The 27,929-nt window shown below is 37.7% G+C and overlaps 1 protein-coding gene across 1 annotated transcript in view; it reads right to left on the bottom strand.

Annotated features, from left to right (window-relative positions):
• Positions 1–4,868: 4,868 nt before the first annotated feature.
• LOC111337931 (uncharacterized) overlaps positions 4,869–27,929 on the bottom strand; it is a 64,523-nt gene continuing 41,462 nt past the window's right edge. The window contains exons 8-12 of the mRNA XM_022944324.2: positions 27,677–27,805; positions 8,497–8,704; positions 7,036–8,273; positions 5,809–5,917; positions 4,869–5,607 (exon numbers count right to left, since the gene is read on the bottom strand). Of these exons, the coding sequence (XP_022800059.2) occupies positions 5,556–5,607; positions 5,809–5,917; positions 7,036–8,273; positions 8,497–8,704; positions 27,677–27,805 (1,736 nt within the window). The 3' untranslated portion in view covers positions 4,869–5,555. The remainder of the gene's footprint in view (positions 5,608–5,808; positions 5,918–7,035; positions 8,274–8,496; positions 8,705–27,676; positions 27,806–27,929) is intronic.

Consider the following 27,929-nt stretch of genomic DNA (forward strand, 5'->3'; position numbering starts at 1 on the left):
AAAATTCAGGACAAATGTAAAGCAAATATCATCTTTGTCATGGAATAATCCAAAATTCTCTTCCCCTCCATTGACCCTGTTGTCAATTTGCACAAAATTGCTTTTTCAACATGTTATTTCAGTATTAGGGCTGCAAGTACCCAATAATACACTGCATGTAATAAAACATCAAAAATTTCATTGTTTCAGTGGTAGTTTAAAATGGAATCACATTTATTTTGATTAATATATATGCCAGAATTATTTAGACCTTAACATTTCATGACTTCCTGTCAGCTTGGCAGTCTTCTAAATTCTCTTCGTAATCAAATATTGCTAGGGTTCTGATCTTGTTATGCACCTATCTATTTTCTCTAAATTTTTCCATTTGCAACCCCATATCCACCTACCTCGACTGAATTTTTCTGTGTTCTTTATTGAAAATACAGTCAAACCCAAGTATAATAATTATAGTAATTGTTTTGCTCTCAGCCAACTTAAAATAGAACTTTGTGCTCTAATTAAACAATTGGGTGTTTCTGTCGAGGAACTATCGGCTGATAGTTGCCCCGCGGAAATTTGATGTTCTTAAAACAATAATGATTTGCCCGAGAGGCGAAGCTTCGAGGGCAAATATGCTAGTTTTATGAACATCAAATTTCTAAGGGGCAACTATCTGACCGATAGTCCCGAGGCATAAACGCTCTACTGTCTTTATTGTTCACCACCAAATATTCTTCCGCGCACAAGGTGAAAAACAGTCAAAACCCACTTCATGCAGATCTATCAAATATTTATTCATGTGCATAGCCTGTCACAAATGTCAATAATTCACAACCGCACATTGTATAAATAATACGTTATACCTGTCAGAATTGAAAAGTCACTGTTTTCCCGATCTGCCTAACTTCGCGGCCGTCAAACCATTCAAAATTTTTCGCAGATGGGTACTATTCATACGAGTATTTTCCGCGGACGGGCACTATGGGCTGATAGTGTCTCTCCACGAATGAACACTATCGCGTCACATGATCAATTTAAACCAATAAGAATCGGAGAAAATTTAGTGGTGAACTATAATAGATAATAGAAACCTACGCTCAGCTTTGTGATACTTTACATGTACGTATTGTCCAAAATTCGTCATACATTCGAACCAAATCAAGCTCCCAGTGGCTTCTAATGTAGATTACATCATTTCCCAAATGTCCCGGCCCCTCTGCAACGTTTTGTCCACGTGTACTGGTACACAAAATACCAAAAATGTTCATGTAAAATGCTTCCCTAGAGTTAATTTCACATCACTCGCCTTAGAAAAGACAATTAACCTACAAACCTCAAAACTTAATTCCACTTCGTTACGTAAACAAAATCATGACTGAATCTATGAGGCCACTATGGGAGAATATGCTGACGTTTTTTTAGGTTTCTAAAATCCTCAGGAGACATGTGCTACCTTTGTTGTTAAAACGAGACCTCCACTTTTGTCAAACTTAATTTCTGAATTGACTTCGACACGGCAGAAACGCGACGTCTGAGCTGGATCTTAATAATTACAAGCACTGCTAGCCGACAAATCATGCTTCTAAAACGGTTGCTATCGAAAAGTGAAAAATTTTTTTTTGCGAAACGAATCTCCATGGACAGGGAAATGTTTGAGTAGTATGTTGGGTCTACTAGAGTTATTTATGACTTCATCGAAACGGCATTTCCAACGAAAAAGTCTTGAGAATGTCAGGTCGGCAAGAATAACTGACAACGGGTGATGAAACTTTTCTGACAATTGGACAGAACAATTAACAGCTAAATTGGATTTTTCTTACCATTTACAAGCGCTTGTAGATGATCAGAATGAAACTAAAACAATCCAAGTAATCTCTGCTCGTAATCTAACATGAAAACAAATACCCTCTCATTGTCACGAAAAATTATGTGAATACTAGGATATTCCTTGCTTCTATGCTTGTAAGGCATTAGCAGTGAACAGGAAAGATAAGGAACTTAAACGAATAAGATCGTTTTCATCACTAAGGGGTTGCGGAACGTCATCTGGCTTCCCTGAAAGTTGCCCTAACGCTGTAGCAGTTGATACAATATACAACGAAAGTGATTCTGCTCAGTACATTAAAACAAAATTGCACTCTTAGGTTGAAAAGACTGAATTTTTTCGGGCCTTAAGTAGTGTCCTTAGTGTCCTTCGGGCCTTAAGTAGTGGCCTTAAGTAGTGCCCATTCTGTGAAGATCGATCTCACACTAATTTTTTTCAACCGCAGTTCATACATGACTTTCATATAATCACAAGCGTTAACTCATCACTTTACGGGTTTATTACGAACCAAAACAATGACCAGCTCCCATTTGGCTCATTAGCTCAGTTTGTAGAGCACTGCACCGGTATCGCAGAGAGTATGAATTCGAATCCCGTACAGGCCTGAATATTTTTCAGGTCTTATTTTCACTACTGCTTAAGAGCGACTTCTTTTCAAGACCGCGTGAGGTGGCACATCGACCGAAAAAATAACCATCCTCATATTTCAGTCAGAGACACCTTATATTGAACATAGAAACGTGGTAAGGCTTTTTTTTTCCCAGACTTGCTTCTTTATCCTAGAATGCACGAAAAATTGAAACGAGCGTCGGTAGCCGTAAAATGGCGGAGATCAGTGCCCCGAGTAGAAGCAAATGAACTTTGCTCATGAAAAGCGCAAAAGAAAGCAAGCGCGTATCAATTTTATAAATTTGTATAAGAAGGATAGAGGTATGGTTAGGTCTAAAACGGGACCACTTCATTTAATTTAGAGCTAACGAAACGCTTTTAAAAATCACCAATATTCAAAATTCAAATATCGCATTCGTGGCAAATTTTCAATTATCATTTTCTCCATACGGTATAACTCAGAATCGGTTCAGGTGAAGCTCATGATAAGTGAAAATAGTGTTGTTTTCCAGCTTATAAAAATCAGTTTGAGCTTTTCATTTCCGCACTCAAAAACCAGGCTGAACTTGGTGAAAATCGAAACATCGGCATTTACTTCAAGACATAAACTAATTAGGCACCCTGTGGTTAACTCCGGAATCCCACCATGTCCGATCAGGAAATCAATACAATAATCTAGCCTTGCATAGCTAACGGCGACAGATTGGTTTTTATCCCAGCTTTCGTTTCAAATTCTCGTCCATTTCCCATGGCGAAGTTGTTTACAATATCCCATTCCTTAACCTAGCGGAGGGCGTCTGTTTTTCTTTGCATATTCGAACACATTTTTAAGAAAGTTCTAGAGTAGCCTTGAGCTTCATTGTGGAATTGAAAGGGGAAAATTCAATCATTTATACCGGTAGGTCGAGTGTTTTTTGCCGAAGACTTTGAAGGCGGGAAGCAATCTGATACAGTGTAAATAAAAGTTCACGCAGCAACCAGCTGGACAATCACACATGGTTTGATGCGACTCTGTTTTAATAGTGTTTATTCAAAATTCTCTTAATGGCCTCCGTAACACCCTGGATGTAAGGAATAACAGCACATCCAGTCGCTGGCATATCAACTGCGCCCACGCGGATAATGATTATGGCGGCTTACTACCTGACACCTATTTACACCTCGTCAAGAGAAAGGACAGCTTATTAGTGAGCATATAAAGGGACCTCTTGTTGGATCACCCCTGATGAAGGCATTAGACGGGAGTGTCAAATGATTGGGTCAGTGAATTATAATTTCCCCGTTTACATTCATTAAATGTTTAAACAAGAGTAGACCTTGGGATAATAAACATCACTTATCGAAAGAGAAACCCAAATTTGTCCTCAAGAATCTCACCAGCAGGTACTTTTAAAATACTTCTGATCTAAAAGTCAACCACTGACTGCCAAAGCCAAGACAACTGACTATTAGAAGTTATTAATGAAATGGCTTAGGCTTGTTGTCGATATAACGTGCGCTCTGATTGGTTAAGAGTGAGATCAGAGCGGCCTAGCGAGGCGTTATACAGCGTCAATACCCACGGGCCGATTATGGATTATGCAAATTAGAATGGGCATAAAACGTTAGACAATTACGGCGGCTATTTTTACTCCGTGAAATTTCGAACGCATGAAAACTATGAAGGCCTATTAACGGGCAGAAGGAATACACTCAATTCAATGACAAGGTGAACAAACAAATATTATTTTCGTACTCACGTCTTATATACGATAAGAAACCGTAAAAAATTCACATTGAAAAGCTGTCCCTAACATGATAACATTTAAACGAAAATTATCTGACTAAATTTTGTAAAGAGGCCGTCATGCATTCTCAGCAGAATGCCTCAATAAAATATAGCAATCTCAAAAATTACCGAAAGTTACTTTTTTTTTTCACTGTTAGCTTAGTAGTTCGCAGTAATAGATTCACTCGTTATGAAACAACTAAGTGTAAATCAGCCTCCAGGAACATCAGATGTAACCAATCGAGCGGTTTTTGTCAGAAGCAGTATTTCTGATTACTTAGTGTTGGACACTTAGTTTTCTCTCTTTAAGGTTTGAGACCACTTTGCTGAAATCCTTTTTTTTCGAAAATAAAGGTTTCTCGACAGAATACGTGATAAAATGGTGTTATTCACTGATTGCGAAGTTTTATTGTGGGTTTGAGGCGATGAATGAATAGTCAAAAGCGTGCATCTCCGGATGTAAACTGATGACTTCCGCTTGAATAAATTTTTCGTTTCGTTAGTTTGTAAGCCATATAATAAACAGCTTTTAAAATAACCGAGACCCTTCGGTCGACATTGAAAAGAGCTACAGGTTGTGCAATGATGGTGGAAGGTAGTGTTGCTAAATATTTGTCTCACATGCAAAACAGGAAACATGCCGCAGGCAGCCCACAAATTTATGTGTACCTTGTTCCACAAGACAAAGATGAGTCAAGAATTTATTGTCTAATTGACATTCAACCAATGATTAAAAGGTAACAAAAAATGATCTAAACAACTGTAATAATGATAACAATAGCAGTATAATAATTATTTAAAGTGATTAGCTTGGCCGAAAGCCCCATGGTTTCCTAGTCTTCCGGGCCCCAACAATGATTACCTACCTGTGCTTCTTTTAATTTCTCTTGTCGATTAGAAATAATTTTATTTCATTGCAAATCCTTTTTTAAGAATTTTGTTTCATACAGCATAGCATTCCGCGTTATGGAATATTCTGACATTCCGCGTCACAAACTACAGTATTTCAATGGGTCACTATTCAGACTCAAACGTAAAAACATAACAAGAAGTTCATATTTTCACAGAGATAAAAGGACCATCTGCTTGCACACAAACCTTAAAAGCGGGATTGCATCGCATTGTGGCGTACTAAGGTTTTCCAGCTGATAGTAATTGTTTAGAGGGATATTTTTATCTGTAATCTACACAACGGAAACTGAAAAAAAATTCTTAAACGTAAATTTCATTTGTCATCCTACTGCTACCGCTTAACCTTAAATTAATCCTTAGCCGTTTTTAGTTTACATGAAAAAACGCTGACTACTGGTTCCGTATTCTGCGGATCCCGTCCTTCTGCCGCACTCTGTTTTCATTACATCTCGGAAATTGTTACAACCGAGATTCAGCCTTGTTTCCGTGTTTCTTTGCCAATGAATAACCACTGTCAATCGGAAAAAAAAAATTACAAATAGCAGATGTTTTTGAAGAATTTAATTGTCTAGACCCCTTTAGGTATATGGGGCCACTGAATTACGCACTCAGATTTGACACTTCTCGACTATTGCTCTTTTTGAATATTTTTCAATCCAACTTCTCGTGGAGACCTTTTCCTTAGATTAAGAAAACAAAATTTATCACACACCTTTCTCTTCTCCGGCGGAAGTACCAAATTAAGAATAGACCCAAAATCAAACAGCCTGAGGTGACGCATACAACGGTCACTAAAATTTTCAACGTCTTTGAAGAATCAACTAAAGACAGAAAAAGAAAATGAGTCGGAATAATGTCAGGTATCTGTTTTAAAATTGTACTTTTTTTCCTCGATAGTAGGAGTGGCTTCAAAATACGTTGTGTGATAACAGATGAACAAAATATGTTTTTGTTTTCCCAGCCCGTAGATAGTGAGGTCAATTCAGTTTCGATGCTTTTAATCAACCACCCTTGATGCCTTCGCCACGACAGAGTCAAACTTAATTAGAAGTTTGTTAACTTTCCAGAAGCGGGTAACTGTAGTTATCGATTTTTTTTTTGCCAATCAAGGTTTCTATTTTTCTTGCTCCAAGATTCGTCATATGAGCAAAAGGTGAATAAAAAAAAAAAACGTTTTTTACTTTCTCAGGGCTTCGTCACGGCAAAGTGTTACTTAATTGAAGCCTTTTTACGTTTCAGACGGTGACTAAACTTATCCATCGATTGTCACCCGAGGTTTTTATGTTTTTTTTTCGTATGTAATTCTGGATGACATGTATGAATCATTTGCAATGATTTTTTCAAGCTGGAAACTAAAAGACAACTCTTACGAATATGGATTTGAAATAAGGCGATTTTTGTTAAATGGTGAGTGTCCTGCGCTCGTTCGTAAGGTTTTATGAAATGTTTTAAATATTTGCCTTGAAAAAACATTCCACATGCTTTCAATAAAATTGAAACTTTCACTTAGTTGACGATAATGCGTGACGGAAAAGAAAATTGCGCCCTGTCACCTCCTGGATGTATCTCCCTAATTTCGAAGCATTTCTTTTGCTCCATGGCCCCCGCCTACTCATTAGCCTTTTTCGCAGACGATATGTTCTCACTAACATACAAGCATAGGTATCAACCCATTGTAAGATGTGTAGGTCTCGACGCTTTTGCAAGCATTTGAGAAACAAAGTGTAGTGGATTGAGGTCCAGAACAAACCCTTTATCAACTTTAACGCTTCATCTATCTCTGTTGCGTGGTGGGAAAGTGACCTTTTTCTACTTCACAGAGTTGTGAACAATGGTTTAGTGCAGGAAGGTATAACTGAAAAACACTTTTGATTTACAGATTGTACCAGCGTAAGCCGTAACCCTAGAATGAAGGTGTTGTTTAGGAAAGCTAGCTCACCTTTCCCTGCTCCGGCAGTGGATTCCTCAGGCAGATTGACACTTAAAGCTACTGTGCACCGATCAAACTCCACTCCGTCCGTGGCACATATGGTTATGTTATAGAGAATATTCTCTTCCAGCTCCTTTATGTTGCTAATTGTTCCATTTCCATCTACTTGAAACATGTTTGAGTTTGAAGAACACATTTCTGAGGATGATCCATGATCAATAAAGTAAGTGATGTTAGCATTGGATCCATAATCAGCATCGGAAGCCGAGACTTTAAAGAGATGCTGTCCTGGTTTGGTTGACCTCGCTATGCTATTGACTCCGCAACCCTTGAACACCGGAGGGGAGTCGTTTGCATCTTCCACGATAATCAGGACGTTCACGCACGTTTGGTTACTTGGAATACCATTGTCACTTGCGATGACTGAAAGTCTGTATTCCACTCGGGATGCGTTCAGTTTAAGTTTCCTCAAAGTAACAATAGCTCCACTTGCAGGAATGATACCAAACGGATGTGGGTTTTCCGCTAACGAATACGTGACGTGTCCATTAGAGCCACTATCGTTGTCCAGTGCTGTCACATTCATTACCACAGATCCTATGGGAAAATCATCTAAGATGGTAGCTGTGAAAAGTTTTTTCGTGAAATACGGAGCATTGTCGTTGACGTCTTCGACTTGAATCGAGACATTCGCAGTTGAATTAAATTTACCATCGGAGGCTTCTACAAGAAGTTGGTAACCACTACGTTTCTCATAATCCAATGATCTTTGGAGTAAAATTGTTCCATTTGTTTCAATGATGCTGAAAGTGCCATTAACATTACCGCTAGTGATTTTATAATGTATTCTGGCATCCTTTCCAGAGTCCTTATCTGTGGCATTCACTCGAATGATCAGTGTACCCACTGAAGCCATTTCTGAAATGTTAATTTTAGAATACTGTGGATAAAACACGGGTTGGAATTCGTTCACATCCAATATTGTTATTAATAAGGTCATGTTTGATCGAAACTTTCCATCTGTTGCTTGGATTAGTAGTGTAAACTCATTCCTGCTTTCGTGATTTAGGTTTCCATTGATAGAGACATTTCCAGATAGGGCGTCAATAAAGAAGTTGTCATCATACTCCCTTGACAGTAGACTATACTTTATTATCGCATTGTTCCCAGAGTCTTTATCGATCGCTTTCACTTGATGTATGAACGTTCCATTTGCTATGTTTTCCTTGACAGATATTTTTTCAGTCCTACAAGTGAGATTAAAATAAGAATGTTTTTTCCAACTTTTCAAGTTTCATTAGTCGAGTAGCTCGCTGTATGACAGCTGTTGAAGGAAAAGGCGGGAAAAAAGCCCTAAATGCGATAAAAATCCTAAGGTGTTCCAACCAAAAAGGTTAAGGTTCAGCTTAAATAGCTGCTTTGAGGTGAAAGAGATAGAAAAATGAAACAAGCCATGTCATGATACCTCACCTGTTATGGAATATCGGTGGATTATCGTTATCATCTAAAATGTGAATTGTCACATTGACTTCATTTGATTTCTTTGTTCCCTGATTGGTAGCCTTAAGTGTCAGGTGATACAGGTTTATGGCCTCGTGATCTAATGGAATTTGATTTCTCAGACTAAATCTGTATTGTGATACGTCAGGGAAAAGTACAAACGCGCCATTCGTGTTTCCTGGATAACATGAGAGAGTATGAATATAGGTTGAGTCTTGTACCGAACAAATGAGTTTGGGTTCAAAAGCGGAGTCATAACGGCTATCATTTTACATCTTTAAACAACAAATGAAATTGAAGAAACTAATTATTTAGACTCAAGTTATCTTAGGCTCTTGTTGGTAAATTTTGCATGTCACGAGCCGTTTCCCTTCCTCTCTTCCTTGCTCGCACAAAAAAAATAAAGGCCAAACAAGGGGGGTTGAAGACGGGAATGGATATTCCCCTCATCGTCCACAGTGTGAATTCTCGCTCCTGAAATACGATTACTTTCTTTTCTTGGTCATTTTCGTCACCAAAACTAGTGACTACGCTCAAATCATCGTTATTTTTTTTTCTGAATATTAGATCAAGGTTCCATGAAATACCCCACTGAGGACTCATACCAAGAGCATCCCTCTGTCCCCTTCCTGACTTGGATCATTGCATCCCGAAAAAATGTAATTACATTGGAGAGGGGCTTAGGTTCTAAACGTAAGAGGATATAACAATAGTAAACAAGCAATGTTATAAGAGGAGGGAACAACGATTTTCAAAGATGAGGATGAACGCAGATTGAACATTACAAAGTAAGGTTGTAAGGATTGACTTCTATAAATCTTCCCTAGTTTGGGGATGGCCACATCACAGTAATTGATATCGCTTAAAAGAGTTGATGCTACGTCATGTGCAGGTCGATGAATTTGAATATGAGAAAATCATGTAGGTGTACGGCGGTTTTAAGAAATATATGAAAGCGGTCCTCGCAGTAATGGACGCTACTTATTTAATGGTGAAAATAACGCCTGAAAAAAACTTCAGTTCTGTACCGCAGTACACATCGATGATTTTCATACATTCACAGACATTTGAACAAAAGCGACGGTAAAATTCGTTTTCCTCGCAAATAAAGAGTCAGATGGACGAGGAAATTCCTGCTATCGCAGGCCAAACGTTTTTCCCGATGAAATTTTAGCCAGACATATCTTGCATATTAAGACAGCTAAATGGTTAAAAAAAAACGTGACTGTTTGTTTTGCAAAAATTTGGGGGCCTCCGAGGAAGGAAATCGGGCTTTTTAAAGATTGAATCAAATTACTTGGCTTAATCGGCTCAAATGACTCTATATATTTCATATATATATATATATATATATATCGAGATCGCTTTCATATATTTCATATATTTCCCCTACATGATTTTCACATATTCAAATTTATTGACCTGCACATGACGTAACATCAACTCTTTTAAGCGATATCAATTAGTGATATCAAATCCCACGATACTTTTTATTGATGTAACTTCTAATCTGACTTAAGGTTACCATGCACCTTCAGGGGTGTCTCGCGTTCAAGCGATGTAGCGCGTCTGGTTTAAACTGTAGATATCTAAACCCCCATATCAAATTAAAGTTTATAGGACTGGCTATCAGACTATACCAAAAATTTTGAAAAAAAAATTAATTGTCCAATTTTTCACGACTTCTAAATGCGAACGCCCGAATCACCTTTTAAGAGTTACAAGTCAAAGGGAATTTGTTCGATTGCTCTCAAATTTTGACAGTAGCTAGTTTTACATATAAACAACAAAACCGTGTCTCTGAATTTTTTATTTCTAAATACCTTTTTTTCAAAAGCGATTTTTGTACGACCACTCCACATTTATTTAATCCTATTTCAAAAATGTTCTGTAACAGTAGTGTAGAAAGGCGGGTTCTGGGACAAAATCGTTAAATTATCGAACATCTACGTTAATTTAACGGCAAATCAGATTACTCACGCTCATGAGTCCTCATGAGTCTGGGACAAAATCGTTAAATTAACGATTTTGTCCCTCACATCAAACGTTTTTCAACTCACGACTCATGAGTTGAAAATTTCAAGGGTGTCTACTTTTAATCACTCAAAGAGTGATGCCCATAAGCCAATGTGTGTATCCCATCATCCATTATAACACGTTTATCATTATTCGCCGACAAAGCGACTTTATTTATCTCTTGTGTAAAAATTTCATGCTTTTGACTTCGAATGACATGCATCTTTCGAAGCTGTTTTTTCTTTGAAAACAAACATTTCTTGTAATCATCGTGGGTAATCTTCTTCACAACGATTTTTTTCACACCTTTGCATTTCTTGCTTTCATCACCTTCAAACAATTTATAACTGTACAACTTTGCTCTTAACCCCACGAACTCTGTGATTATTGATTCACCAGTCTCAATTTTGAACATCCCGATGACTTTCTTATCTTGTCCAGTTTTTATTCTAGAAGGATGACTCACATCAAAGTTACTCGTGTCAAACATTGTCTTTACATCAGAGGCAATGTCTTTGAAGAAATCATCAGTCTTAATCTCATAACAGAGACTGTCAGTGTCAGTAAAAAGAAGTTTGGTTCTTTCACCGTATTTTGGTTTAATGTAATTATGATGAAAATCATACATCAATGTCTTGCTCAAATCCAGAATGCTCATCCCAAGATAAACAGGCTTGTCAAATATTATCTCAGTCTTTTTCATGTTCATCGCCACCAAATTCTCAGAAAAGATGGTGCAATTCTTGAAATTTGGTTTTGCTGCCAACTTCTTTGCACTCTTCTCATTGTTCACCAATCGCAAGTCAATCCGATTTCTCAGATTCTCCATGGTCTTTCCAAAGACTGAGTTATTCATCAACTTGAAAAAATCTTCTTCAAATTCATTTTTGGCTTTTGAGCGCAATCTGGTGTTCAAGTCGATGTATTCTTTCATCCAATCATTCTCTTGAAATTTTATCCCTCTGTGAATCTTTGTGAGTTTCATCCCTAACTGAAGATACAACTTGAGATTTTCAACATGAAGAATGTATTTTTCTTTGTCATTCACGTTGGGAATCAACTTCTCCACATTGTCAATCTTTTTTCTCTCAGGAGCCAAGGATAATCATTGTGCAAGTCATGCAATTCTTCTGGGTATAACAAACGAATCTCTAAAAAACACGAATGATTTTGTGTTGGAAGTTTCTTTGCCATTGCTCAACCATAAAGATTGTTTGCGTCGAGATATGTTATGAATTTGGATGGTTCATTCTTGTCCAATTTTTCACCCATATATTTATTGTTCGCTCGACCATATCGATTTGAAATCGTTGAAATCCCACCACGAGTTCCCTTTTCAATCATCAACAAAATGTCTGGGTCAGATAGGATTTCAAGTCTCACTCCTGTCTTTTTCAAACATGCATCCCAAGCCAACCCAGGCGCAGTATAATACCAAGCCGGGTCGAGACCATAGTTTTTTCTGCAAACATCACGCAAATTTTCAAAGACATCACACAAAAGCAACACATCTGTTTCGTTGTAGAGATTGTGATAATCTCTCAATGTTTTGCAACCAAAAACTCTCCACACCTTTTTTGCATGTTCATAATATTCTTCAGAAATGCATTCTCCATTGAGTGAAGAGAAAAAAGCACTTCTCAGTGGTAATTCAGTTTCATCTAGCTTGTCAAGTTTATCCATGTATTCATAAGGATAAACTCCTTTTCTCAGCAAAAGATATCGATTTTTTTGCCTTTGTAATACTTTTGCATCGTTTTGAATCTATTCTGTGAATCTGATGCCAGATTGGAAACCAGTTGTTCAAGACTTGACGCCATAAACTTCAAGCTGTCAACAAAGCGCAATGCAAATGTCGCATGTTTTTCTTCACCTCCCCCTCCCCCCATCGACTCTTGTGTCGACCTTTACTGTGTCGACCTTTACTTGCTTTGAGAAACTGATGTATTTTTCTTCATTGCTGGCAATACAATCGATCTTTCCCCATGTCTCAGCGAGAGATTTGATGAAGAGATGAGCGTCATAACCACTCATGTTGTGAAAGAAAACGGGTACAAAATTTGGAACTCTGCATTTGAGGTTGCATGATTGATGTGCTGCACCTCTAAATTTTCCAGAGAAATGACAATGATCTCGAACTTTCATGTCATCATTGCTGAATCGCCCAACACAAATCCAACAAGTCGTGGATTTTTCATACTCATTCATTTCTTTTTTTTGAGATAATCATGTCTCTGACATTTTCATTTCTTTTTGATAACTCACAGATGTCTTTCACCTCTTTTTCAAGCGCTTTGACAAATATTTGGGCGACGTCTTCATCTTCAGAGGTTGCTGTGGAACTGATTTTTTTTGGAACATTTTTCATCAAACGAGCAATGAACGTTGTGACAAAAAATCGAGGGCTTATGACTTTGAAGATTAGTGTAACTCTTTCCAGGATTTGGTTGAGCTGTGTCAATCGGTTTTATCAAAGACTCGAAATCGGCATAGATGACAAAAGGCATGTCTATCTTTTTGTGGTCATGTTTAAAATAGAGGAACGAACTTTCGTTTGGCATGGTGATTTTTACCGTCTCATTGTCTTTACAATACTCTTCATGTTTGTCCAGCAAGTCTTTTCTTCCAAAACAATTCAAGCATCGAAGGCAGAAAAACTTTTTGTTCTTTTCATTTGATTTCTAAGACAACAGCTTACTCATGTCGTTGATGAGACAATAATGGCTTTTCTCATCGTCAGATATCAACAACAGATTGATCTCTTGCAAAGCCGAGTCAGTTTTATTCTCGCTTACTCTCAATGGATAAATCTTGCTTTCATATCCAAGTACATTTGCACGCAGAGTAGGGTTCAACTTCTCGAATTTGTCAATGTCACGTAACGATAACGGGAACTTCAATCCTTCAAAGCATAACTTTTCACTCTGCTTTCTCAATATTTTTGTGATTCGTTCAGGATGACTTGTCACAGGATGTAACGCACGCGTCACACACCACTTGAAACATTCTTGGTCATTGTTTTTCATGTTAGTAATCGCCTTTTTATTTGCGAGAAATTCAGGAAGTGGAATGTAAGATGAACTACCTAAAAGGGTCATTCGTTACTGTATGGATTTCGAACCCCTCAATTGGATCAAATGCCCAGTTACTGCCACGCATTTGATAGTTTGACAAACTCTCAATGATTTTACCTGTCATCTTGTCATAGAGTTCATCTAGGTAGGTCGCTTGGTAATTTGTTTCCACATTTGACAAGAAATGTGCAGGTGTGTATTCAATTTCACCCGTAGCCAAATTAGTTTTGGACATGATGCATTTCAAGATAAATTTCAACTTGATTCCTCTTCGTTTTTCCAAGAAAGAAATCACCGTCGGTTTAATGGCAGACAAAAATTCAGTAGGGCCATGACCCTTTGCCGCTTCACCTTCAATTCTATATTGAACAGCAAACTTTTTCAATGCTGACTTACTTTCAATCAATTCAAATCGATTCTGTTGTTTTTGCTGGAGCTGCTTTGGATTTCATTTATTCAATTCAGTCTCAAAAGAATTCCTCTTCGCTGTCGAATCTCTTTTGACTTTATTATTTTTTCCTCTGCGCGAGTTGTGACTTTTTGTTCAATTTTTGTATTTTTTCTTGAGACGTTTGACTTGCCTCTCTTTCATCTGCTTTTCATCGACTCGTGCGTGAAAGTGAGCTTTTGAAAATTCAAAATTCTTATTCTCTCGCTTTTCTCGGCGAGATTGCTTTGGTTTTGCTTGGTAGGGTTGAATAATCGGTTGTTTTTTGACAACCACAGGAGATGGTGGTTTCACCGGAAGTTCTTCATCGATTAAAGTGATAACTGGTTTCACCGGAAGTTCTTTATCGATGAAAGTGATAACTGGTTTCACCGGAAGTTCTTCATCGATGAAAGTGATAACTGGTTTCACCGGAAGTTCTTCATCGATGAAAGTGATAACTGGTTTACTCTTTTAATGTTTCTGAATGAAGTTGATGAGTTCGGATCTTCTCAACTTCCAGAATTCTTTCAGATTTTTTCTTTTGCGATTTGACGAAGTTGAGCAACAGTTTTTTTGTCCATTCTGCTTTGTCTGATTCATTTCTTTAAGACATTTTTTTAACCTTTTTTTTCAATTTTTTTAACACAGATTTTGATCAACTGATCATTCAGAACGTTGAGATTTTCGGAACACATTTTTGTTTCTGACTTTTCATTTCTTTAAGACATTTTTTTAACCTTCGTCAGAAGATTGTTTCACTGGACTTTCTCTCTTTGTGTGTGGTCTGTAAGATTCAAATTTTTTGTCATATCTTTTCCCATCGATGTCAAACGAGTTTCTTGTTTCTTCGTTTTTTAAAGCCAATTTCCATCCGAATCTCCCTGGGTTTACATTGAAGAATTTGGCTGCTGCATTCATAGTTGGAAAAACAAATTCGTCTGAGTCTGAGTCAACAAGACGCAATGTGACCTTTCTTCTCAAACCATTTAACCGTCCGCGAGATTGTAACTCAACGGGTGGTGCATTTTTTATCAAATCGATCCAATCTTTTTTGGTCAGCTTTGAATATCGTCGTAGTTTCATCTCTTTTGTTTTTTCCAACAATTCGTGTTCTGATAATTTTTCAAGTTCGATCATTTTATTGACCACCAATGTTTTTAAGATGTTTTTACGTTGTGAGTTCTTTCAAATCTTTCAGATCAACCCATGAATTGAATTTTTCTGGATAACCACTCCATTTCACAAGCGCTTTATCTTTACTCCGTCGAATCACTTTTTCAATACGGAATACGTCTTGAACTGCTTTCAACATTTCTTGTTCATAAAAAGAACCCTTGATCTCTTCACCACTCGAATCTTTCAACTTATAGGTGATCGGCTCTGTGTGTTGAATCTTATCAACGACAAAATCTCTTCTGTCCAATTCGGAGTGTATCCTTTGTCAAAGACTTTTCTCTTGTATTTCGAGATGCGAACTTGATCACCAATTTCAAATTTAGGTGTGGCCATGTGTGGCACATTCTCACAATAAAGTTTCAAATAAACGTCGCTCTCATTCTTTTTCTTTGACGCTTCAACAGGTGTCATGCCAATACTTCTGTGTTTTGTATTGTTGTACTTTTCAACAATCTTCGGCAGAATATCAAGGTACTTCGTGTTGTTTTGAATTGAGAATTGTTTCCACATTTTTGTTTTGATCGTTCGATTCCATCTTTCACAAACTGATGATTTTTCTTCGTTTTCAGTCGAGTACATTTCAACACCTTTTGACTTCATCAAATCTTTCACGTCTTTGTTGTAATATTCAGAACCCTTGTCAACCGAGAGAAGCTTTGGTTTCCGTCTTTCAAAAAATATTTTTTTGAATTCTTGAGCCACACTCTCTCCCTTTTAATTTTTCAACGGCACAGTCCAACCATATTTACTGAACACATCTAACACCATGAGCAGACACCGAAAACCCTCAATCCACTTGCTGAATTTCTGCATTTCGACGAGATCGGAACACCATATGTCGTCGATGTGGTTCACAATAACACGTCGCTTTGGGAATTTCCGCTTGATCGGTTTATGTAATTCGTCTACTAATTGTTCTGACCACGCTGTAGTGTGCTGCTTCACACCGAGACCAAGCTTTTGTTTGGTGTTTATCACATTTCTTGCCAACCAATGACCCCATTGCCGCTCATCATACGGAACAGCATCCAAAGCTTTGACCATTTTGCGGTCGGCTTTGTTTTTGCATTTTCTCGGGTTAATATCGCTACCAGAAACAGTGTAATCAACATCGTGTTACATGGCAATTGCATCTGTTTAACTTGCCGGTTGATCGTATATTTGCAATATTTCACCCGTTTTCGGGTTGCATTTGACCTGATTTTCGAGATCGTTATAAGGTCCGGTGTATTTATGACCGGGAAGAGTCCATCCACTTTTTGGTCTTGGTAATTTGCCGATCATTTTGTGAATGTCGATTCCATAACCGGTGTAAAGCGGATTTGTTGGGCCATTGACCCCGCCAGGAGTGTACATTTCCATTGGACACCATTGTGAATAATCGATGGATGCTATTGTCCCTCCCCTTAACTTTTAACTCAAATCATTTGTGAAACTGTCAAGAGCCTGGTCGAGATATTTACTTGCTGTCTGTTTGATTTTGTTCTTGACAAAGTTTGATTTGACAGCTTTAGCAGCACTTTGACGAGCAAGATACCAAGTTTGCCAATCCTTTCAAAGCCGCTTCACCAATTGAATGGCTATTTCCTACATCAAATAATGCTCCTCCGTCTTTTATTTTTTGAGCTTTTTTCTTTTGCCACTACCGCTGCCGCCGGTTTCTTTCACAAGTTTTGACTTTGTAGTGCCACACTCAGAACATTTGCATTTTAACATCAATCGTCCATTCTTTGCACGATCATATCTTTCACTTCCGCTGACACACTCAGTTTGTTTTCTCTGTTTCACATAATACGATTCCAATTACTATTGTGTTTTATATTTTTTCATCGAGATTTTTCATGACCGTTTTCTTCTCTTTATCAAGAAACAAAAATTCATATGGTCCGAGTTTTGTGAATAGTTCGGGGTCGATCGTGTTATGTTTACCGATGAGATTACAATGGTTTTTTGTTGGAGGAGTGTAAAGTATCATATGTGAACAGTTCAACCTGATTTTTTGTGGTGTGTCATAATACGACTGAGTCAGATAGATCGGTGAAATTTGGTGATTTCGCCCATCGGTAAAATGGTTTACAATCTTGGATTGTATTTTTGCGGGTGCATTGACGAGATCGTCAAAGATGACAACCTTTCTATTTCCCATCGGGTACTCTGATGTATCCATGATGTCATCTGGCTCCATGATTTCTAATATGTCGTAACCGACTTTCTGTGAGATGTTGTCCATAAACTTTTCTAAATCCGGTATTTTATCTTGGTGAGGGTTGGGTGTGTACAGATATATTTTATCGTAGACAACCAAAGGCAGTCAGTCTCAACATATTCACGACAGTGTTTGTCTTTCCACTCCCACTCGCCCCTGCTATAAGAATTCTGTAGTCTTCGTCCAAAATATCGTTCAATCTTCGTTTGGGTTTTTCATTCACATGAGTGTCAAAATTGATAAATTTCACCATTTATTATTGTCTTTCATTTTATTCACCTCGAGAAAGCTAAAAAAAAGCCAAAAGCTAAAAAAAAGCCAAAAGCCAAAAAAAGCCAAAAGCCAAAAAAAAGCCAAAAGCCAAAAAAAGCCAAAAGCTAAAAGCCAAGAGCTAAAAGCTAAAAAGCCAAAAGCCAAAAGCCAAAAGCTAAAAGCCAAAAGCTAAAAGCTAAAAGCCAAAAGCCAAAAGCTAAAAAAGCTAGGAAGCTTGGAAGCTTGGAAGCTAAAAAAAATGACTTAAAATGAAAATCTAGATACAAACCATGCAACTCACAAGTCTTGAAAAGCTCAACAAAGAAACTGTAATTTTCCACGAAGCAGTGGTTAACCAACATAATCACGAAAGGATCAAAATCGAGGTGAAACAATCCACTGATGGTAAACCTGGTCCTTTAGTGATTGAAACCCCTTTTCTCTTCAGCTCCGGTGTACAAGAGAAAAAAATGGAGGGTGAAAATAACGCTGTTGAATGTTACCCTCTTCCTATTTGTTTGTGGGGAACCGAAGGTGAACCAACACCAGAAGAGCGAAGCTTTTATGTTGGTTTGAAACGTTTGCAAAATATCTGTCACGAATATCTCGAAGAAAATTTTGAAGCTGATTTGTCAGAAGCTTTGAGTGACATTCTGTTTGAGAAAAAAGAATTGAAATATCAATTCTATTCGTCAAACTGATTTACTCCAAAAGGCTGAAAAAGATCCTTTCGCTTTTCGGATCGAAAGGTAAACCAAAAGACAATCCGTTTGATTATCTCGATCAATGTTGCAAAGTGAAAATGGCATTGATTGTTGAATCAATTTACATAAGTGATCTCGCTGTCTCCATTCAAATAAAAGTGAATGATGTTTATGTCAAACCCCTAAAACCCAGAGAAGCATTAGTCACAGTTGAAGAAAGCGAAGATGGAGGAGAAAAATGAATTTTATTCAACAGTCGTTTTCTTTTCATGAACCGTGAAAAGAAAAAATCGTTTGCAAGTGCTTTTGGTTATTTCAACGTGAAAGACAATACGTATGATGCACGATCCTTCGCAGTAGATAGCGCTATTTATGCAATAGCGAAAGTCAGACCTGAAAAAAATCAGGCCTGTACGGGATTCGAACCACTGACCTCTGCGATACTAGTGCAGCGCTCTACCAATTGAGCTAACAAGCCAACTGGGAGTAGGCCGTTAAGTTGATTCGTAATAAAACCGTGATGATAAATCAGATACAATGAACATATGAAGTTCATATATTTTGAACTGCGGTATTAAATAAGTATGATGCACGATCCTTCGCAGTAGATAGCGCTATTTATGCAATAGCGAAAATCAGACCTGAAAAAAATCAGGCCTGTGCGGGAAAATTTCGTCAAAATCAACGTGAAAATTTCGTTGATTTTGACGAGGAGAAATCAAGTGGTGGGTACCTGTCTATCTCTTGAAAGCGAAGATTGTTCAAGTTTCACCTTGATCGAAGATTTTTTGAATTAAAAAGATCATCGTCAAAATCAACGTAATTTTCACGTTGATTTTGACGAGGAGAAATCAAGTGGTGGGTCCTGTCCATCTCTTGAAAGCGAAGATGAAGGAGACGAATGAATTTTATTCAACAGCCGTTTTTCTTTTCACGGTTCATGAAAAGAAAAAAATCGTTTGCAAGTGCTTTTGGTTATTTCAAGTTTCACTTTGATCGAACTTTTCCTTGTATTGTGTGCTGATGGTTGGACAAAGGTCGATTATTATGTCATCGATTATTTTTATGTCGTTCACGAAAGCATCGCGTTCGAATTTTTTTCCTCTCAAGCAAGAGCGAAGGTCAGTCAATACTTTCTGGTATGTTGTGAAAGCGTATTTGCACATTTCGATTTTTCGGTTCAAGCTTTTGTGTTCTGTGAATGTTATCAAAATCAAACCTGAACCTGTGATAACACCGAGAGGAAATGGGTTGAGTGTTATCCCACCCACAATTGTACCAACCACAATGAGTGCTGAACTGCCCAGCTTGGAAAATAAATTTATCCGTTTGAGACGAATGAAAGTCTTTATGAAACACCAATATTTCTTTTGATAAGATTTGTAAAGGTCTTTGATCTCTGAAATGGTTTCTTCATCGATCGAAGTGTCGATATGGTTGAATCCAAAAATACTTCGTTTTCTTTCGAGTTTCATTTTATTATGTGTTTGCTACAAAAAAATTTTGATTTTCGTTCAATCTTGTTTCGCCATCATCAGGTAAATGTTTTTCAAACCGTCGAGAAGAACAGAGTTGTTGTTGTTGTATGCCACTATAGCGAGCGATGTGTTGGCTTGGAAATACATCATGACGGAAACAGCGTTTGTTTCCCAAGAATCGTGTGTGTTGGGTAATTGAACAATTATTCCGTTTGTTGTGTTCACAAAATGCTTGTTCAAGACAAACTTGAGACGTGACAAATGCTTTGACTTGACACCATCTATGAATGTGAGTTGGTACAGACCGGCGGTTGTGATTATGAGTTTTGTCTTATCGGAACCATTGACCGTGAAATCAGCGTTGTTACTCTGTTCCACATTCGTTGTGTGATCTGACGCTCCATTGACGCAAAATTTCACTCTGGAACTGTTGTCATGAGCGAGATTACCTCGATACCAAATCTTTTTCGTCGCATTCGTCAGCGCTGTTTTGGTTGCTCTTGCCTTGAATTGTTTGTAAAGATGTTTTGAAGTCATCGACATATTTCTTCGTCGCTGGGTTTCTTGTTTCCAGTGGATCATTCGTTAAAATCATTTGTGGATAAATGTACATTTCGCTGTCAAAAAACGAATACCATCTGTCCTAAACATCCTCAGGTAAACTGTTGTGATATCCCTTGCTGCCGTAAACCACAACCCAAACTGGCAGTTTCTGATCATATTTTGAAATGTTTCGTTTGAATTTCATCACGATATCAAACATGAGATAATTTGGTGTTGTGTTGCTCCATTTTGTCAAGTATGTGAGGCTCACTATGTGATTTGAAAATCTATTGCTGTGCTGCCTTGAAATTGTCTCAACAGAGCTCGTGGCAGACAGAGTTACTGAATTGGGGTCAACTTTTTGGGATTCCCACCACATTTTACACACAACTGTGTATTCTGATTTTGCTGCGCTGTACATGTTCACTCCAAATCTGCTCGAATAATAACCTTTTGATGAATCGAGATTGAGCTCAAATGGTTTCACCTTTTTGTAGAATTTGTGAAAGTCTTTGCTTGTCATTGATTTACCTGTGATGTCGTCTTCATCACTGAATTCATTGCCGATGATGCCATTCATAACATAATCGAGATCGTTGTTCAAATGAGTGATGATGCTGTGAGCAACATGGTCGTTGATGTGTTTTTCAAGGTTCGTTTTGGTCTTTTGTAATTCACGTCGACATATGTTTTGTTGCACAAGTCTGTGCTGGCTGTTGGCGCTGCTGAGTTGATTGCTTTTTGATTACCGAGATCGAGGTTTGCAGTCATGGACTGGCTTCCATCCAAAATCATCACTACGCTAGTATTGGGCTTTTTTGCTATCTCTGTGTTGAATGTGGTTGTTTCAAGTTTTGCACTCAATCCATTTATCATTGCGTCCGCATCAGCCTTCTTTTTGAGTTCAGTATTCAACTCATTCAAATTGACAGCTGCAGTATCATTCAACGGTTGATCTGAAATGCCTGTTATTTGTCTTTGCCCTCCATGCGAACTTGTGAAATTCAAAAGCTTTTCAATGTTTGCACCTTTTGTGTAATCGAGATAATTACTCAGATCACCACTTCCAACATCATGTTTCTTGGCTAATTCGCTGTCGACATATGTTTTGTTACAAAGATCAGTGCCAGCTGTAGGTGTTGCTGAGTTGATTGCCTTGAAATTGTTCAGATCAAAGTTGCCAGTCATTGCTTGACTTCCATCGTGCAAAACAACAAGACCTGCATTTCGTTTGGTGGCAACTTGATTGTCAAGGTATTTTTTATTCGCTGCATTGTCATCGGCTATCGGTGTACCGAGATTAACGATCTGTCTGTTTCTATCTGGAAGATGACCGTTGAAAGATATAGTGCCATCGATTGTATTGTCATTTCGCTTGTTGAAGTAATCGTTTAAATCACTCGAGTCAGCCTTTTTCCTCAACTCTGTGGTGAAAGTGGATGTTTCGACTTAACTTGATAATTCAGAATTGAGTTTTTGTAGATTTACCACATCTTTGTTGTTTGTTGGATCAGCTACATTGACAAATTTGTTGTCTTGCATGTTTAGCGCACCTGTCATTGGTCGTCGCCCATCTGTATGAACGTGACTGTCAGTGTGAGCTTTTGTGCAAGAATCCTGTGGATCAGTCGGTTCTTTCAAATTCTTGAGTTGTTTATCTTCAATGTCGAAATTTCCATCAGAATTTTTTTTGAATCCTTCACCTGGTGGACCCGGAGGACCTGGTGCACCTGATTATGTAGTTCCCGTTTTGTTGTGGTAACCATCGGAAAACCCCATTTTATATATTTTCACATTTCTTCGAAATATTTTTTGATGAAACGTTCATTGTGTTTCACATCGGTATGAAGGGTTGAAGAATCTCAACATATGATTTTCCTTTGCTTGATTCGTTGACAAAAAAAGGCAATAGTAACCACACAACACACTCATCAAATCTTGGAATCGTGAACTGTTGAAAAAATAATTCACTTCCAAACGATCTGACAAATCAACCAATTCTTCTGGAGCATTCAAACTAAAACTGTCGACATATTCAATGACGATTTTTGGTCTGATTGCAAACCAGTGTGAACCAGATTGGTTTGAGTCATTTAAATTAGCGATGTAAAAACCACCTTCGGTACACGCTTGTATTTGGTGTCTTGAGATGACACCTTTGAATTGTGGCACCCTGAGGTAATCGACCACTTCGAAATGTCGAAATTTGAAATCGGTTTAATCTCAAACTGTGGTTGTTTTACAAAATTGCGCCGACAAGTGGTATTCCGTTGAATGGGGAGTTTTTTCCGAGCAACAATCCTTTGCCCGTCTTTTTTTTTTGTACCCATACCGATCGTTGGTACTGGTGGAGCCAGAGGTGGATAATAAGGTACGTACGGTCTATTTTGCATACCAGCACTTTTACCGTAAGCTTTTCTGTTTTGAAGCCGGTCAAAGCGTTCGAAAGTATTGGAACACCCATAGAAGCCAATCAAGTTCCGAGAAAACCACCACGTTGCTTCACTGTCGGTTTTATCGTTAACTCTCCCCCAGATTGAAGAGCATTCAATATGTCTCTCTTCTGTTTAACTGTCAATAAATGTTTATGATCAATAAGTTGTTGAATTTTAGAATTTGGAATGAGGAAACCTCTTACCTGTCCAGAGCCGAGAATTTTATCCATTGCAAAATTTCCCAAACTTGTTGTAGTACCTGTTGCTAATGCAGGCATAGCTTTTGTAACCAAATTCATTGCTTTTGACAATAGTTTTGCACCCATGCTGACAAGTGATGAAAACAAACTCCCACCTTCCTGAACAACTTTACTGATCTGCGTTTTACTGATTTTGATGTCAACACCTTTTTTCAAACTTTTAGCTTTTCGAATTCTGTTGATCTGAGTTTTAGTCAACACCAATTGATCGGGACCGTCCAGTTCGTTATGTGAGAGGCGAATAGTCAAAGGTGATCTCTTCTCGAGAGCTTTCGCTAATTTCAGTTTTTGATTTTCAAATAATTTCACACCATATGGATGATAAGTTTTCATTGTTTTATTATAGATAACAAATTTTTTTTGACAAAGGTGAAAGTTGTTTTTTTTATGTTCTTATGAAAGCCTTTCCTTTTCCCACATCAACACTTATCTCTTCCTCGTTGAGTACCGGTGCATACACAATATATTGAGCATTGGCCGCACCACTGAGATCATAGGAAAATTCCAGACTCGTCGAGTTATTCTTGAGCGAATCTGCCTGTTTCGTCAAATCAAAGTACAGAATACCGTACAGATCCTTGAATGACTTGAGATCTATAGTTGGGCAAGACAGTTGATCATTGAAACCCTTGTTGTATTCTGTTAACATCATACTGTTGACATTTCATTGGTTGGGTCGATTGCATTTTGTTGGTAATACGTGCCAGTGCCCAGCTTCAACCGTGTACTTGTGATCGTTCTTGCGGCAGCGCCCGGAATGTTGTAAGTATCAAAAACAAACATATTTTGTTCCGGGTCATTCATCTTTGCATTATTAAGAACCCAGACAAAGACATGTCTCGGTTTTCTGATGCTATTCGTGATGTTGAAAGTGTGTTTTCGCAGTTGAGTTGTCGTGGTTACGATACTCTCGCTAAGGTAAGACCATGTATGATTTTTGAGGTACTTTTTAAACCACATTTTTCGTCCTTCAGGATTGAATTCCATTTTTGGAACCCACAAAACAAATTTTTCGATAATATATCTACCAGCAGCAGCTGCTCCTGCTCTGAACAGAACATTATCGTCACTTTCTAATTGTATTTGAAAATCAACTTTCCCATTCGGTGCAATTTGATTTTTGAATGACTGAAAAAAGCCGAAACGATTCAATGGAAGAATGATGTTATTCGTTGCACCACCAGCAAGAAGTACCTTCCTCTGTGTAAACCCGTCATTGTAATTAGCGTTATCTGTTGGTATTATATCTCCTGCGTTTCCGTCAACTGTAATCGTTTAATACTTTTGAATAACTGCCCCAGCAGCTGTGTCGGGGTAATGAAACATTGACGGGCCAACTTCTTTGCTGTAAACCTTTGAAAAGTCTATGAGCTTTTTGGCATTGATAGCATAATTAGAGCCTTGTAAGTCAAGGACTTTAACACCATCAAAGTTAACTTTCATCTGTCCTATTATTCCAAACTCACCGTTTATAATTGCAGCAGCATCAGCTGCACCGTAAGTTGTGTTATCCATTTTCGTGATTTTCAAGTCGATCTCAAAATAGGCATTGTACTAATCTATCGGTACCTCCTCACTTGTGTTATCAATGCTGAATTGATAGCCGCTTTTGGTTTGAAAAGCATTGTTTCCGGGGATAATTATCGGTGTTTTCAAATTCACTTGTTGATAATCGTATTTTTGGAGAAAATTTCTAAATGATGACATTTTGTTATGCTTCAATTCTTTTTTTTTTTTTTGTTAAGTTAACAATTCGTCAAACTGTTTAGATAGAGAGTTTTTTGGCGTTGACTTTGTGGTCTTTGACTGTTTTCAAGGTTGATTTTGTGTGCTCTTTGAGTTCATCGACATCACTATTTTGGCGATTTCATCCCCTTTATTTTCATTAACTTTGTTAGTGCTGAATTTTTCATAGATTTTTTCTCCAATTACTTGTCCTGTTTTCTTACCAACCTCTTCAGCACCTTTTTCAAAAGCTTTTTTAGCCGCTTTCGTTGCTAACTTCTTCGCTGTTTTACCTGTGACTTTTGTTACTATTTTTTTCGCAACATCAAATACACCTGCGCCTTCATAGGTACCATAATAGATACTTTCACCATTTTCATCTCTTTCACGTCTTTGATCTGGCATTTTTGAATATACACGATAAAAAAATTATTCATTGTTTCATCACTCGTTTCAAGTGATGAAAGAAATAATTTTTCATGTCGCTAAAGACTTCATTCCTCTACTACTCGAACTGATTTCACTGGATATTCTTCATTTAAAATTAATGTCATCGACACTGGAGTATTGTTCAGATCCAAAGGTCTTCCCAACCCATCAGAAAAATAAATTCTCAAATCTCTTATAGTGCTCGTTTTGATTTTATTGAACATGGCTCTCTGGGGTACGATATGAAATGGAAATGACAATGGCAGATTGTCCACACTGAATCGGTAAAGAACATCTGATGCGACTCCTGAAACAACGCTTTCAGATATAATGTCAGTGTGCATGAGTACATTGTCTACAGATCTTGTTATATCTGGCAAGTTCTGCCCGTATCCAAAATCACCAGTTCTCAAGTCCACCTGAAAATTGGTTTCCAGAGTCATCAACACTTTGAATAGTGATGGAACAAATTCTATAGTGATTCCTTTCTTTGGATGACTGTTTGAATCACGTTCTTGTGGTATATGACCATTTGATTTGAGTTCTCGTTTTACATATGGATTCAATTCTTCATATGAAAATTGCCATTCGGAAGCGTTACAGTATGCCACATTTTACCTGCATCATTGCTATAGGAAAGTTTGTGATTGTTGAAGCTACTGCTCACATTATACCAACTGTATGACATCGACAATGAGTCGAGAGCAATCTCATAGTTTTTGTTTTTATCCAAATTTAAAGCTGGATTGAAGCGGATTTTAAAATCGTGGCTTTTCGAATTTAAAACACCATCACTTGAGTCGATAAAAATTGTTATCTTCATTTTGTATATCACAAATAAAATGTTTTTTTCACATCAAAAATTTTTTAACATATGCATCGTTTTGTTTCCTCGAGATTTTTTCATTTTTCAACAAGAGGTCGACAATTTCTCAAGACTCATTTCGGAGTTGTATGTTTGTGTTGCCAGCAAGACGAATTCCTGTTAACAAAGTTAACCTTTCCATCAACTGCTCTGGAGATGTAAAATAAATTTGTCCACCGCGAAAGTGATTTTTTCTTTTACCTCTTCCTTTTGACTGGCGAATACCACTGCCACTGGTTTCATCACTGAAGAACTCACTGTCACTGTCATCAAAAATACGTTCCTGACCCTTGTTCAACAACTTTGTTCGATCGCGATACTTTTGCAACAGCTTGATGTCATTCTCCACTTTTTCGATTTTTTCTTTATTTTTCTCTTTATTATTTGAAAATCCAGCTTTTTCACCTCCGAGCTTTTGCAGCTGTTTGCTGATACTTTTGTCAAAATCACTCCGATTCAACGTTTTATTAATTAATTCCTCATTTATGGTGGATGGTGGAGCCAAGTTATATTCCATCAAAATTTTTATTTCATCCCCGCCGAATTTTTTATCACTATCTGGCATCTCAATCAATTTTGCTTTGGGACCTGGTGGTAAATCTGGTGTTGGAAGTGCAGATGTTGTCGGCTGCATCTGAAGAGCTTGGATTCCTGTGGTTAATGCGTTTTCATTTTCTGTTAATTTCGCAATGACTTTATCCTGTCTGTCGTTGATTGTTTCTTTCACCTCTTTTACCCTGCTAACAATGGGTTGAAATATTTCCTCTCTTTCGAACCGCGTATCTTGTCGTTTATCACTCATGTCTTGCAATGTGTTCTTAACATTCTGTCTTAAACGCTCAGCACTCAGTTCCTTTTCAAGATTTTTACTGAATTTTTCAAAGTCCATGTTTTATTATAAACAAACACTTTCGTCAATGAAATTTTCAGCTCATGAGTCGTGAGTTGAAAAACTTTTGATGTGAAAGACAAAATCGTTAGATTATCGTGAATTCACGTTAATTTAACGATTTTGTCCCAGACTCATGAGCACTCGTGAGCGTGAGTAAACTGATTTGCCGTTAAATTAACGTAGATGTTCGATAATTTAAGGATTTTGTACCAGAACCCGCCTTTCTACACTACTTGTAACTTTTCACTGAAATTGAATATGGCAAATCGCAGACACTTTTTTTTAGCGCTTTGGCCCCGGAAACGGAGGAACACATTAAATAAGCGAAAAACAAAATTCGCTTTAACATGTAACGTTCAAAAGGTGATTCGGGCGCTCGCATTTAGAAGTCGTGAAAATTTCGACAATTAATTTTTTTTTTAAATTTTTGCTATAGTCTGATAGCCAGTCCAATAAGTTTTAGTTTGATATGGGGGTTTAGGTATCTACAGTTTAAACCGGACGCGCTACATCGCTTGCACGCGAGACACCCCTAAAGGTGCACGGTAACCTTAACTCGAAAAAATCCCTTGAGGTAAAACTTTTCAAAGTTATCCGTTCGGTCCTGTCGGAAGGTATGCAACAACCTTGCAATTAGGAGTGCAGTTGCCGTTTTCTTTACCAACCTTTTACTATGACGAGAGACACATAAGCATCCTTGCGTTCCTTGTCCAAAGCACTGAAAGAAAGCTCGAATGAAGCATTTTTGTTTTCTGTAGAATTGAACTCTCTATTCTCAGACTGTGGGGTTGTGTCTGTAAAAAAATAAGTAAATAACTAAATGAATAAAGGAACAAATTGTTTTGGTCTAATGCTTTCGAAAGCTTTTTAGTCTCGCAATAACACTTTTTTCACCCTAAAAATAACGCTTTGGCTAAC

Source organism: Stylophora pistillata, chromosome 3 (assembly GCF_964205215.1).
Source record: "Stylophora pistillata chromosome 3, jaStyPist1.2, whole genome shotgun sequence".
NCBI lineage: Eukaryota > Metazoa > Cnidaria > Anthozoa > Scleractinia > Pocilloporidae > Stylophora > Stylophora pistillata.